Source organism: Plectropomus leopardus, chromosome 5 (assembly GCF_008729295.1).
Source record: "Plectropomus leopardus isolate mb chromosome 5, YSFRI_Pleo_2.0, whole genome shotgun sequence".
Taxonomy (NCBI): Eukaryota; Metazoa; Chordata; class Actinopteri; order Perciformes; family Serranidae; genus Plectropomus; species Plectropomus leopardus.
The window spans coordinates 8,358,593-8,372,846 of NC_056467.1; the positions used below are offsets into that span (position 1 = coordinate 8,358,593).

General features: G+C 46.0%; 1 protein-coding gene across 1 annotated transcript; it reads left to right on the forward strand.

Moving 5' to 3' along the window:
- The first annotated feature begins 64 nt into the window (after positions 1-64).
- Positions 65-2,602, forward strand: LOC121943731 (zona pellucida sperm-binding protein 4-like). The gene is made up of 10 exons (XM_042487333.1): positions 65-286; positions 378-499; positions 591-693; positions 762-979; positions 1,061-1,149; positions 1,231-1,364; positions 1,541-1,730; positions 1,845-1,983; positions 2,071-2,134; positions 2,236-2,602. Exons 1-10 carry the CDS (start codon positions 70-72, stop codon positions 2,328-2,330), a joined length of 1,371 nt encoding a protein of 456 aa, XP_042343267.1. The 5' UTR covers positions 65-69; the 3' UTR covers positions 2,331-2,602.
- The last annotated feature ends 11,652 nt before the right edge of the window (positions 2,603-14,254 follow it).

Genomic DNA, 14,254 nt, shown 5'->3' on the forward strand with positions numbered 1-14,254 from the left:
TCACTTTCACCCTCTAAAGAGTCTTGTCAATTAAGCCAAATGAGAAGCAGCTGCTCCACCTGTCTGAAGATGAAGGCCCACAGTACTGACTTCACTTTGGTGATATTTATATCATTATCACTGCTTCTTTTGAGACACGAAACACATGCTTCTTCCAAACAATTTCAAGCAACACTTTACAATAACACAAAGAATAACGATACATCAATTTGCCACGGTGGGTTCATGTCTGTTTACATATCAAAAGGGCTATCTGCTGGTCTTCCTTTCACCATTTATGTTGAAGGTAAGTCAGACACTAAGAAAATATGTTGGTGGTAAAGCATCGCTTTAAGGTGTTTGCTATGCTCTTTATGTGCGTCTGAATTTACACACAGATGAACACAGCGGATACTACCAGGCCATCGCTATAGCCAAACACTGCCACTACTTCCTTGGAGAAACTGACAGCTTTATTGTCTTTACGGTTGCTTTACATGGATGTTTCGTGAGAAGACATGTAAGCTGAAAAGTGTCTGTTTATTTTTTGATGCAGATATAGGCTATATCTTTTCTGTCCTCTAATTTTTCTTTCCCATTTTGTTCAAAAGAAATACTTGACACATCTAAATGTTGTCATCATGGCACCTGCAGACTTTGGAAGACTTGAAATTGTCAAGACAATACCTCTGATCTGTGAAAGGAAAATCAAAGGTACGTTTACAGATAAATATCTTGACGTGTTTTGGGATTCATATCAATCCTCAGTGTGTTTTCTACAGAGGCAAACAAAAATGATAATCCGCGAGTATCAAGACATGATTTCTGCAACCAGGACGGCTTTAAAATCACCATCCATCAGAATGCCACAGTCCCACCTCTGAATCTGGAGGCTGTCTGGATCCCATCTGGTCAAAGCCAGAATTGCAAACCCCAGAAAAGATCCAAGGATGCCATCACTTTCAGCTTTCCATTCACGGACTGTGGCACTCAGTCTGTGGTAATACATCACCTCCAGTTCACAATCTCTAGACAAGTCAAGTATTACTGTGAGTATAACAGGTTTGTTTGTGTCTTGCAGATAGCAGATGGAATTATAACTTACTGGGTGAATATTGAGGTGAAACAACATGCACAGAAAGGCTCTATATTCCGTGATACTCCTTTCCAGTAAGAAATTAAAATGTTTGCTGCTTGTGCTGTGAAAAGGTAATGGACACTTATTTTAAAATTCTCCTTTTTTTTTTTTAGTCGTACTGTGCATTGTAGCTTTGCACTGGCCCAAGTTACTCAGCTGGGCATTGAGGTTCAGGGAGAAAAACCTGAGCAACCATCAGCACTGAAGAGTGAGGGAAAACTGAGGATTGAAATGAGGTTTGCCAAAGGTAATGTTTGTTGCTTTTCATTTTTGATTTTACTTTTATTGTCCATGACACCTTCTCTCTCAAAAATATGTCTGTATGTTTTTATTTTCTTTATGTTTTTATACAAAAGTGTGAAGAAACCATCAAGCATATTGAAACCCTTTTTGTGATTTATTTCTTTGATCTTTTATCCACAGATTCCAATTACAAGGCTTTCTATTCCTCTCGAGACCCTCCAACAGTAACTGAGCTCGGCCAGCCTGTGTATGTGGAGGTGTTTGTCCTCAAACATGAGGACAACAATGTGGTGCTGCTGCTTGACGACTGCTGGGCGACGCCAACTGAAAACCCACGTGACCCACAGAGATGGAACCTGCTTGTTAAAGGGTGAATTCACATGGAATTAAAAGATGCGTATTTAGAATTTTAAAAGGTCATTTCCATGTAAACACCTTTGCTTGTAGTTTGATCAATCAAACCTAATCTTTGTATCTGATCCAGATGCCCTTTCAGTGGTGATAGCCACACAACTGTTGTGTTACCAGTTGCTTCTAGTAAGGAGATGAAATATCCCTCTCTTCATAAATGGTTTGTCATCAAGATGTTCTCATTTGTGAAGTCCTCAAAATCTGAAAACCAGGTACTTAACAAATTCAAAATAAAACAGATGTTATTTGATTACTGCTGGTATTTTTTGTGTTTTTTTTAAAATATGATGTTCCTACAGGTTTATTTTCACTGTGATGTAGAGATCTGTAAAGGGCCACATTGCATACAATCCTGCAGCAGTGGTAAGTGGAGCTAAAGCCTATCAATCCTTATAATTAATGTATCTTTGGGTATTGATTTACGTACTTGCTTGCATGTAACACTGTGTTTTCTTCCTCTTTAGGAAGGCGTAAATTAAGAAGAATCACACCAGGGCGAGGACAGAGGATTTTTCACAGTATAGTCTCCAGTGTACCTCTTCTTCTATATCTCCTGTAAATAACAACAAAGGGACTTCTAATTTAAATCATATTTGGAAGGACAATTGAGAACAGTTCTGTCAAGAGCTGTCCATGATTTGTAATATATCTTAATGGCCAGTAGCCTATGCAGATGTAAGCATGTTTTATGGTAGTGGGGGAGGTTTGTGTTATTTAACCAATAGGTTTTAGGATTAATTATGCTTCCTTTTTTTCCATCACTGTAATGGCTACTAATGTTTTTTTGGGTGATTGTAAAATGCTTGCTGGACCTCTGAAGACACAGAATTAATTTGCTGATCACTTTGGGGAAAAAATAATTTTCAATAATACATGCTTGGGTCTAACTTTGTCTTTCATACAGATAAAATTGTTAGTATTCAGAGTTCATTTGTTTAATAGAATAAATAGAACTATGGACAAATGAACAAACTGACTTGCTAACTTCTTTAATAATTTTTGAGGGTTGTATTGGAAAATTTCTGTGTAAATAAAGCTTGACAAAAAATAAATAAAAATAAAGCTGCAAGCAGCGATGAACGGGCCCTCGCAGCTCCACACCCATGTGATTTACAGTGCTGAAAGCAGTGCAAACAATGGAGTAAGAGTGCACTCTGCTGGACAAACTATAGAATGCAACCATTTCAAAACCACCCCAGCATCATTTCCGGCATTATATAGTCTGTGAACAGAGTTCTCCTATCAATGCATATGGGAAAAACTATGCGCCGAGGCTGATTTGCAAAAGGCTCAAATCAGCTGATAATATAGATATGATGAAAAATCAGTCAGGCTTTAGCAGAAATGGCAAAAATTTGCCCAAACATTTAAATAAAATTTAAATTGGTGGACTTTCTGTTGGGTTTAGGGCATGGCTCCAAGAGGCTTTTTTGTAGGTCTTGGGCTTTTACACGTTTCCCAAGTTTATAGCTCTAGGTTGAATGGCCTGCGGGGTCTGCTTTGTTGATTAACAAAAAGAGACTTAGCATAAGACAGAGCCGCATTCACGTCTTCCACAACATAAATATAAGTGGAGGCATTGTCCATTATACAGGCCCACCTACTGAGGTATTCATCCTCATTTTGGGGAGACTCATACAGTGTATAGATGTTCAAGATGACACACTTTTTATTTTTACAGCTGATTTCCAGTCCAATCGCCCAGTCAACAACTAATCCTATCACAATGACCATTTCATCATACTTCTTATCCATAAGATGGCAACTCCACCTGGGATCCTGCCATGGACTATTTTAGCAGTGAGGTCCGTGGTCAATTCACCATAAAAGTCATTATGTAAAACATTCCGTCTTTTCAAGTCCTGTTGAGGTAGAAATGTCTCCTGAATACACAGTATATCACAGTTCCCCAACAGCTTGTCCGCAACAAAACAACGTTCTTTATCTTTGTCACTCCAAACCGCAGGCCTCGCGCATTATAGGACACAACACGCAAGTTCATATAGATAGTTCATCTCTTAACAAAAAATGACACAAAGTGCAAAACATGTCAAAATTTGACGTCCTGAAACAGCTGGAAACGTCCTAGAATAGCCTGCTGAGACACACCATTGCATAGAAAGGTGCAAAAAGGGCAAAAAACACCATCATTAGGCATGTCGGGAAAAAAAACCACATAATAATTAATAGAAAAAGAATCACTATTTCGCACTTAATGCATTGTTCAGGAATTTCATGACTGTGGGAACCAGTGGCGTGCACAGATTTTTTGAAGGGCAGGGGCGAAAAGGAAAAAAAGGGCACATATAGCGTGTCCTCACCACTGAAGAGGGCACTTGAGCACGCGTTTTGGCGTCCAAGAGGGCACTTAAGCGCGCGTTTTGGCTCCTAAGAGGGCACTTTAGCGCGCGTTTTGGTTCCCCGGGGGCATTTTAGCGCGCGTTTTGGCGTCCAAGAGGGCACTTAAGCGCACGTTTTGGCTCCCAAGAGGGCACTTTAATGCGCGTTTTGGTTCCCAGGGGGCACTTTAGCACGCGTTTTTCAACAATTGGGCCACGAGGGGGGGCGGTCGCCCCCTCCCGTGCACACCACTGGTGGGAACCATATAAAACCGCCCTGCCGCAAAGGTTTCCATGACTACCCATTTAAAATAAAAACATTTTAGGTTTTATTCAAGGACTATCCTTAATCACCCCCCTTTAAAGTTACAAAGAATACGTCAGATGTTGAAATCAAGCGCTCCTCAGCTACAACAGACACAAGAAACTTTTTATTCCCCTGATTTTCTGACCAACTGGGAGTGCAGACTGTTGTGTTGCAGTTTTGTTTATTCCACTGCATATTCTATTTGTTTGTTTATTTGTTGATTACTATTTGAAATGTGTACAGGAGGGATGGAGGGGTGGGAAGGGTTGGTTAAAGGGATATTCCGTGTGGATAGAAACAAACATTGAGCGTTTTTTCTTGTCTTATTTATTCATTTTTTTCTCCTGATGATCTCTCAGTCTGTTACTGTTCTCTGGGTTTGAGCTGACTGCAAATATTCACTATTATAATAACTACTGTCTTGTGATGTTTTACACTCACACACACACACAAAAAAACACAAACCATTTGCATTTTCCAAAGTTTCTTGATCTTATTAGTTTTTGTTTGTTTTTGTAGATCATCCTGCTGAAAACCGCAATCAAGTAATTTAAAAAGAAAAAAAAAAAGTGCTGTCTGTGTTTCAGCTCTGCAATTCAAACTGATAAGCATTATTTGTAGGATATTACAAATTCAAAAAAATGATCAACTACAGCTAAACAGTACACTAAAATATGTTTCTGAAAACATTTAAGGTGAAAAATAGGCAGTAACAGAATCTTGATTCATATTTGATTTGTTCTGGTTAGTTCGGGGGTTCATATACATTTTTACCAATAAATTTCCAGAAACTTGTCCATGAGTTTAAGGCAAAATCTTAAGCCCATACACTCTCTGAAACAACCACAAACACTCCTTATTGGCTCTTTTTCTTTAACTCGCTTTATAGTATATACTTTCATTTCATTTTTTCAATTAATTCAGGAGAGGATTAAAACTGAATATGTAAATATAACTTAGGAACTGTTTATTATTATTGAGAGGGGAGGAAGGAGGCATGTCAAATCTTGTTTGAAGAACTGGGGGGGACTAATGATTTCTGTTTTGGCTTAGGAGAGGGGCATATAGCTTTGAATGGCTGTATGTTTTAAATTTATTTTACATTTTCTTGTCTATTTAAAAAAAAAATTATTGATTTATTTATTTTTCTAGTTATTTTTTTTGTAATATTTAAGGGAAACATTTTGGAAATTTTATTTTTGTATTGTAGCAGTTCAAATATAGGATTTATTAATTAATTAGCAATTATTAAAATTATTAATAAATTAATAAATCAATACCAAAATACACAACTATAACTGATAATGCAAAATGAGAAACAAGAATTGGTATAAAGATGAAGTGGAGTAATGGGACTCAACTTTGGCTATCAGGAACAATAAGTTTACACTAAAAATTAGAGTTTAAAAACCTCAGAGCACACCCACTAAAATAGAATGGTTGATAGCCCATTTTACCTTATAAATTAATCCAGTCTCATAATTTGAAGTTTGCAACAGAGTTCTTTTTCCAGATGTACAGGGACATTATATACACACACACACATCACAAAGGGGGGCAGGCAAAAGCCCACAGTCCAAAAGCTCAAAACCCTAAAAGCCAGAAGACCCCAGTCCTTCGACTTCACTGGGTTATAACTCCTGTGAAAAAAAGGGTGTGGTGCTTGACCGTCAAAGCAGGAAAAATACACTCCTCCCTTCTATCACTTCTACTGTTTTAACTGTCTAGATCTTATTTCTTCCTAAAGTGTTGATAAAGTTCACTACAGGCCTTCAAATCGTCAATACCTGAAACTGTGACACTCCTCCGCTGATTGATACCAAATACTTATGAGAAAACCAAATAATCATTTGGCAGAATATTAACTATGTAAAACAGTATTAACTACGTTTAACAAACATAATGAATATGTGCGAAAATAAGTAAGTGTAATACTACGGTGTCTATCAACAAAACCTAGAATTAGAAAATCACAAATTGCATGATTACAAAACAATATAGTGTCTGTACACAACAGTGTAAAGGAAGGATAATTAAGATACAGATAAAGGAGATGCCTATCAAAATGCCAGTCTGTACTAAGAGTCTTTCCATTCAGTGTGTAGCACTCTGCTGGCAGGGAGTTAAGAAAGGTCACACCCCTCCACACACACACACAGGCACAGCTTGTGTTTGTAAGTTTGGTCTCAAAATTGGCAGGTAAGCACAATTCTTGTTCTGTGGGTATGAGATCACACAACATTTCACAGTACGTTTTAATTTGAATAAGAAAATCAGTTAATGTGGTCCTCTCTTACAGTCTGGAGATGTGCGGATATGTCACATGCTGGTTGTGCAACAAAAACATAAATTGTCCGTTTCTATGATGTAGAGATCTCCTGATGTCTCCTTGAGTCTTTGCAGGAGCTCAGTGTACAGCTCGTTTCCCCAAATGAATCTTAAGTTAATTAAAACTGTCGGTTGGGGAATAAAATTTTGTTGTAATTTAGTTCTGCTTACAAGAGTCGTAAGTTCAACAAGGCACTTAGGTCCATTAGCTGACCCCAAGGTTCATCTAAGAAATCTCCAAAAGAAGTTTCAGTTTTGGGTAAGCATTTGAATATCTTCTTATCAAGAGTTGTCCTCATCATCCACTACAAGGATCAAAACTGAATATGTAAATATAACTTAGGGACTGTTTATTATTATTGAGAGAGGAGGGGTGAGGCATGTCAAATCTTGTTTCAAGAACTGGGGAAGGACTAATGATTTCTGTTGTTGCTTCGGAAAGGGGCATACAACTTTGAATAGCTGAACATTTTTCCTCAAAGATTTTGCCTTTTTTTCCTTTTATTTTTCTAGTTAATTTTTGGTTATATTTAAGGAAAACATTTTGGAGATTTTATTTTTTTATTCAAAAAAAAAATCCGCCCTGGGGTTGGTGCTCAGGCTCTCATAATTATTCCTTCAATTATAATAGGGGTGCTTGGCGTTTATCAGTTTTGCAATTTCAAGAGGGCCTTTGCTTTGCTGGTCGAGAAAAAAAACAAAAACTTCTGCATAAAAGCCATTACCGTGAGGATGTGCATTTGTCGTCCATCATCTGAACATTGTAGTTTGATCACAGCAGACCCTCATCAATAACACCAGCCATCGCATCATCACAGAGCGAGGAGAGGTGGAGTCGTCTGTTCCTATGCCCTGATGAAGTCTCCCTCACATCTTTCCTTGACCTTGTGATGTTTTCTGTGGAGAAGAAGGAAAAGTGGAAAGGAGATTATTTGAATTTTTTGACCGCAGCACACAACACTCTCTACCACTCTAAATAGAGAGCGTTTGCGGTCCCTATTGGGCAATCAAGTCAATTTTATTTTTAAAGCCCATAAAGACAAAACATGGTTTGCCTCAGAGGGCTTTATAGCATACGACATCTCTCTGCCCTTAGACCCTCACATCACCTGAGGAAAAACTCCCAAAAAGAACCCCTTTAACGGGGGAAGAAAAAGGAAGAAACCTCAGGAAGAGCAGCAGTCAGGGTAAGCCTGACTGGGCCCTAAGGCCAAAGTCCCACCCTGGAGACACTCACCTACATGCTCCACCTCCCTCCCGGTCTGGCTCCGGGGGGGGGACCTGGTGTCCCCATACTGGGGTAGGTATTTTCAATACTAACTGGCTGAGTCATCATGGTCTTTTCAGATCCAGATCAAATGAAAAGCTAGTAAAAGTCTAGAGACTCTCCCTTAGAGGGTAACCTGCGCCATTTATTACCTTTTATTCAAGGCCGGTTCACGGGGACAACAGGCAGAGCAGAGCACTCCAGACGTCCCTCTCCCCAGCAACACCTTCCTCCTTCATGGCATCCCCCAAACACCCAAGTTTTTGCTTTGGCGACTGCCTCGGCTGCAGCCCTTCAGGCCAACCGGTGCAGTCTCGGAAAACACCTCTCTGTTGGGTTTCCACCAGCAGGTGTGTAGGTTGCTGTCTGACGCCCGACAGCTTCCCGCACCCAACTGGTGACTACCCGCAGTACCTAAAACAAAGCATTTGTTTTGGTATGCGAGGCTGCTTGCAAAGACAGGCACCGGCAACCTTCGGACTGCTGCTTTTAGCAGCTGCCTCCACAATGGAGGTACTGAACATGGACCACTTGAATTCCATGTTCACATCCTCCCCTGGGATGCACGGGAAAAAGCCCTTCAGGAGGATACGATGATGCCAGGGGTCAGCACGCCCAGGGCACCCTCCCCTTCATGCTGCCCGGCTGCCCAGCCCTAAACCCGACCCTGCGGGCCACTGGGCTCCTGGGTGGTGACAGCATGTTACTTATTCGGGGTAAGCCCAACTGGGCCCTATGGTCAAAGTCCCACCCTGGAGACACTCACCTACATGCTCCACCTCCCTCCCGGTCTGGCTCGGGGGGGAGAGCTGGTGTCCCCGTACTGGGGTAGGTATTTTCAATACTAACTGGCTGAGTCATCAAGGTCTTTTCAGATCCAGATCAAATGAAAAGCTAGTAAAAGTCTAGAGACTCTCCCTTAGAGGGTAACCTGTGCCATTTATTACCTTTTATTCAAGGCGGTTCACGGGGACAACAGGCAGAGCAGAGCACTCCAGACGTCCCTCTCCCCAGCAACACCTTCCTCCTTCATGGCATCCCCGAACACCCAAGTTTTTGCTTTGGCGACTGCCTCGGCTGCAGCCCTTCAGGCCAACCGGTGCAGTCTCGGAAAACACCTCTCTGTTGGGTTTCCACCAGCAGGTGTGTAGGTTGCTGTCTGACGCCCGACAGCTTCCCGCACCCAACTGGTGACTACCCGCAGTACCTAAAACAAAGCATTTGTTTTGGTATGCGAGGCTGCTTGCAAAGACAGGCACCGGCAACCTTCGGACTGCTGCTTTTAGCAGCTGCCTCCACAATGGAGGTACTGAACATGGACCACTTGAATTCCATGTTCACATCCTCCCCCCTGGGATGCACGGGAAAAAGCCCTTCAGGAGGATTCGATGATGCCAGGGGTCAGCACGCCCAGGGCACCCTCCCCTTCATGCTGCCCGGCTGCCCAGCCCTAAACCCGACCCTGCGGGCCACTGGGCTCCTGGGTGGTGACAGCATGTTACTTATTCGGGGTAAGCCCAACTGGGCCCTATGGTCAAAGTCCCACCCTGGAGACACTCACCTAAACATGCTCCACCTCCCTCCCGGTCTGGCTCCGGGGGGGAGAGCTGGTGTCCCCGTACTGGGGTAGGTATTTTCAATACTAACTGGCTGAGTCATCAAGGTCTTTTCAGATCCAGATCAAATGAAAAGCTAGTAAAAGTCTAGAGACTCTCCCTTAGAGGGTAACCTGTGCCATTTATTACCTTTTATTCAAGGCCGGTTCACGGGGACAACAGGCAGAGCAGAGCACTCCAGACGTCCCTCTCCCCAGCAACACCTTCCTCCTTCATGGCATCCCCCGAACACCCAAGTTTTTGCTTTGGCGACTGCCTCGGCTGCAGCCCTTCAGGCCAACCGGTGCAGTCTCGGAAAACACCTCTCTGTTGGGTTTCCACCAGCAGGTGTGTAGGTTGCTGTCTGACGCCCGACAGCTTCCCGCACCCCACTGGTGACTACCCGCAGTACCTAAAACAAAGCATTTGTTTTGGTATGCGAGGCTGCTTGCAAAGACAGGCACCGGCAACCCTTCGGACTGCTGCTTTTAGCAGCTGCCTCCACAATGGAGGTACTGAACATGGACCACTTGGATTCCATGTTCACATCCTCCCCTGGGATGCACGGGAAAAAGCCCTTCAGGAGGATTCGATGATGCCAGGGGTCAGCACGCCCAGGGCACCCTCCCCTTCATGCTGCCCGGCTACCCAGCCCTAAACCCGACCCCTGCGGGCCACTGGGCTCCTGGGTGGTGACAGCATGTTACTTATTCGGGGTAAGCCCAACTGGGCCCTATGGTCAAAGTCCCACCCTGGAGACACTCACCTACATGCTCCACCTCCCTCCCGGTCTGGCTCCGGGGGGGAGAGCTGGTGTCCCCGTACTGGGGTAGGTATTTTCAATACTAACTGGCTGAGTCATCATGGTCTTTTCAGATCCAGATCAAATGAAAAGCTAGTAAAAGTCTAGAGACTCTCCCTTAGAGGGTAACCTGTGCCATTTATTACCTTTTATTCAAGGCCGTTCACGGGGACAACAGGCAGAGCAGAGCACTCCAGACGTCCCTCTCCCCAGCAACACCTTCCTCCTTCATGGCATCCCCCGAACACCCAAGTTTTTGCTTTGGCGACTGCCTCGGCTGCAGCCCTTCAGGCCAACCGGTGCAGTCTCGGAAAACACCTCTCTGTTGGGTTTCCACCAGCAGGTGTGTAGGTTGCTGTCTGACGCCCCGACAGCTTCCCGCACCCCACTGGTGACTACCCGCAGTACCTAAAACAAAGCATTTGTTTTGGTATGCGAGGCTGCTTGCAAAGACAGGCACCGGCAACCTTCGGACTGCTGCTTTTAGCAGCTGCCTCCACAATGGAGGTACTGAACATGGACCACTTGGATTCCATGTTCACATCCTCCCCTGGGATGCACGGGAAAAAGCCCTTCAGGAGGATTCGATGATGCCAGGGGTCAGCACGCCCAGGGCACCCTCCCCTTCATGCTGCCCGGCTACCCAGCCCTAAACCTGACCCTGCGGGCCACTGGGCTCCTGGGTGGTGACAGCATGTTACTTATTCGGGGTAAGCCCAACTGGGCCCTATGGTCAAAGTCCCACCCTGGAGACACTCACCTACATGCTCCACCTCCCTCCCGGTCTGGCTCCGGGGGGGAGAGCTGGTGTCCCCGTACTGGGGTAGGTATTTTCAATACTAACTGGCTGAGTCATCATGGTCTTTTCAGATCCAGATCAAATGAAAAGCTAGTAAAAGTCTAGAGACTCTCCCTTAGAGGGTAACCTGTGCCATTTATTACCTTTTATTCAAGGCCGGTTCACGGGGACAACAGGCAGAGCAGAGCACTCCAGATGTCCCTCTCCCCAGCAACACCTTCCTCCTTCATGGCATCCCCCGAACACCCAAGTTTTTGCTTTGGCGACTGCCTCGCTGCAGCCCTTCAGGCCAACCGGTGCAGTCTCGGAAAACACCTCTCTGTTGGGTTTCCACCAGCAGGTGTGTAGGTTGCTGTCTGACGCCCGACAGCTTCCCGCACCCCACTGGTGACTACCCGCAGTACCTAAAACAAAGCATTTGTTTTGGTATGCGAGGCTGCTTGCAAAGACAGGCACCGGCAACCTTCGGACTGCTGCTTTTTTTAGCAGCTGCCTCCACAATGGAGGTACTGAACATGGACCACTTGGATTCCATGTTCACATCCTCCCCTGGGATGCACGGGAAAAAGCCCTTCAGGAGGATTCGATGATGCCAGGGGTCAGCACGCCCAGGGCACCCTCCCCTTCATGCTGCCCGGCTGCCCAGCCCTAAACCCGACCCTGCGGGCCACTGGACTCCTGGGTGGTGACAGCATGTTACTTATTCGGGGTAAGCCCAACTGGGCCCTATGGTCAAAGTCCCACCCTGGAGACACTCACCTACATGCTCCATCTCCCTCCCGGTCTGGCTCCGGGGGGAAGACCTGGTGTCCCCGTACTGGGGTAGGTATTTTCAATACTAACTGGCTGAGTCATCATGGTCTTTTCAGATCCAGATCAAATGAAAAGCTAGTAAAAGTCTAGAGACTCTCCCTTAGAGGGTAACCTGTGCCATTTATTACCTTTTATTCAAGGCCGGTTCACGGGGACAACAGGCAGAGCAGAGCACTCCAGACGTCCCTCTCCCCAGCAATACCTTCCTCCTTCATGGCATCCCCCGAACACCCAAGTTTTTGCTTTGGCGACTGCCTCGGCTGCAGCCCTTCAGGCCAACCGGTGCAGTCTCGGAAAACACCTCTCTGTTGGGTTTCCACCAGCAGGTGTGTAGGTTGCTGTCTGACGCCCGACAGCTTCCCGCACCCCACTGGTGACTACCCGCAGTACCTAAAACAAAGCATTTGTTTTGGTATGCGAGGCTGCTTGCAAAGACAGGCACCGGCAACCTTCGGACTGCTGCTTTTAGCAGCTGCCTCCACAATGGAGGTACTGAACATGGACCACTTGGATTCCATGTTCACATCCTCCCCTGGGATGCACGGGAAAAAGCCCTTCAGGAGGATTCGATGATGCCAAGGGGTCAGCACGCCCAGGGCACCCTCCCCTTCATGCTGCCCGGCTGCCCAGCCCTAAACCCGACCCTGCGGGCCACTGGGCTCCTGGGTGGTGACAGCATGTTACTTATTCGGGGTAAGCCCAACTGGGCCCTATGGTCAAAGTCCCACCCCGGAGACACTCACCTACATGCTCCACCTCCCTCCCGGTCTGGCTCCGGGGGGGGAAGATCTGGTGTCCCCGTACTGGGGTAGGTATTTTCAATACTAACTGGCTGAGTCATCATGGTCTTTTCAGATCCAGATCAAATGAAAAGCTAGTAAAAGTCTAGAGACTCTCCCTTAGAGGGTAACCTGTGCCATTTATTACCTTTTTCAAGGCCGGGTCACGGGGACAACAGGCAGAGCAGAGCACTCCAGACGTCCCTCTCCCCAGCAACACCTTCCTCCTTCATGGCATCCCCCGAACACCCAAGTTTTTGCTTTGGCGACTGCCTCGGCTGCAGCCCTTCAGGCCAACCGGTGCAGTCTCGGAAAACACCTCTCTGTTGGGTTTCCACCAGCAGGTGTGTAGGTTGCTGTCTGACGCCCGACAGCTTCCCGCACCCCACTGGTGACTACCCGCAGTACCTAAAACAAAGCATTTGTTTTGGTATGCGAGGCTGCTTGCAAAGACAGGCACCGGCAACCTTCGGACTGCTGCTTTTAGCAGCTGCCTCCACAATGGAGGTACTGAACATGGACCACTTGGATTCCATGTTCACATCCTCCCCTGGGATGCACGGGAAAAAGCCCTTCAGGAGGATTCGATGATGCCAGGGGTCAGCACGCCCAGGGCACCCTCCCCTTCATGCTGCCCGGCTACCCAGCCCTAAACCCCCCTGCGGGCCACTGGGCTCCTGGGTGGTGACAGCATGTTACTTATTCGGGGTAAGCCCAACTGGGCCCTAAGGCCAAAGTCCCACCCTGGAGAGACACTCACCTACATGCTCCACCTCCCTCCCGGTCTGGCTGGGGGGGGGAGAGCTGGTGTCCCCGTACTGGGGTAGGTATTTTCAATACTAACTGGCTGAGTCATCATGGTCTTTTCAGATCCAGATCAAATGAAAAGCTAGTAAAAGTCTAGAGACTCTCCCTTAGAGGGTAACCTGTGCCATTTATTACCTTTTATTCAAGGCCGGTTCACGGGGACAACAGGCAGAGCAGAGCACTCCAGACGTCCCTCTCCCCAGCAACACCTTCCTCCTTCATGGCATCCCCCGAACACCCAAGTTTTTGCTTTGGCGACTGCCTCGGCTGCAGCCCTTCAGGCCAACCGGTGCAGTCTCGGAAAACACCTCTCTGTTGGGTTTCCACCAGCAGGTGTGTAGGTTGCTGTCTGACGCCCGACAGCTTCCCGCACCCCACTGGTGACTACCCGCAGTACCTAAAACAAAGCATTTGTTTTGGTATGCGAGGCTGCTTGCAAAGACAGGCACCGGCAACCTTCGGACTGCTGCTTTTAGCAGCTGCCTCCACAATGGAGGTACTGAACATGGACCACTTGGATTCCATGTTCACATCCTCCCCTGGGATGCACGGGAAAAAGCCCTTCAGGAGGATTCGATGATGCCAGGGGTCAGCACGCCCAGGGCACCCTCCCCTTCATGCTGCCCGGCTACCCAGCCCTAAACCTG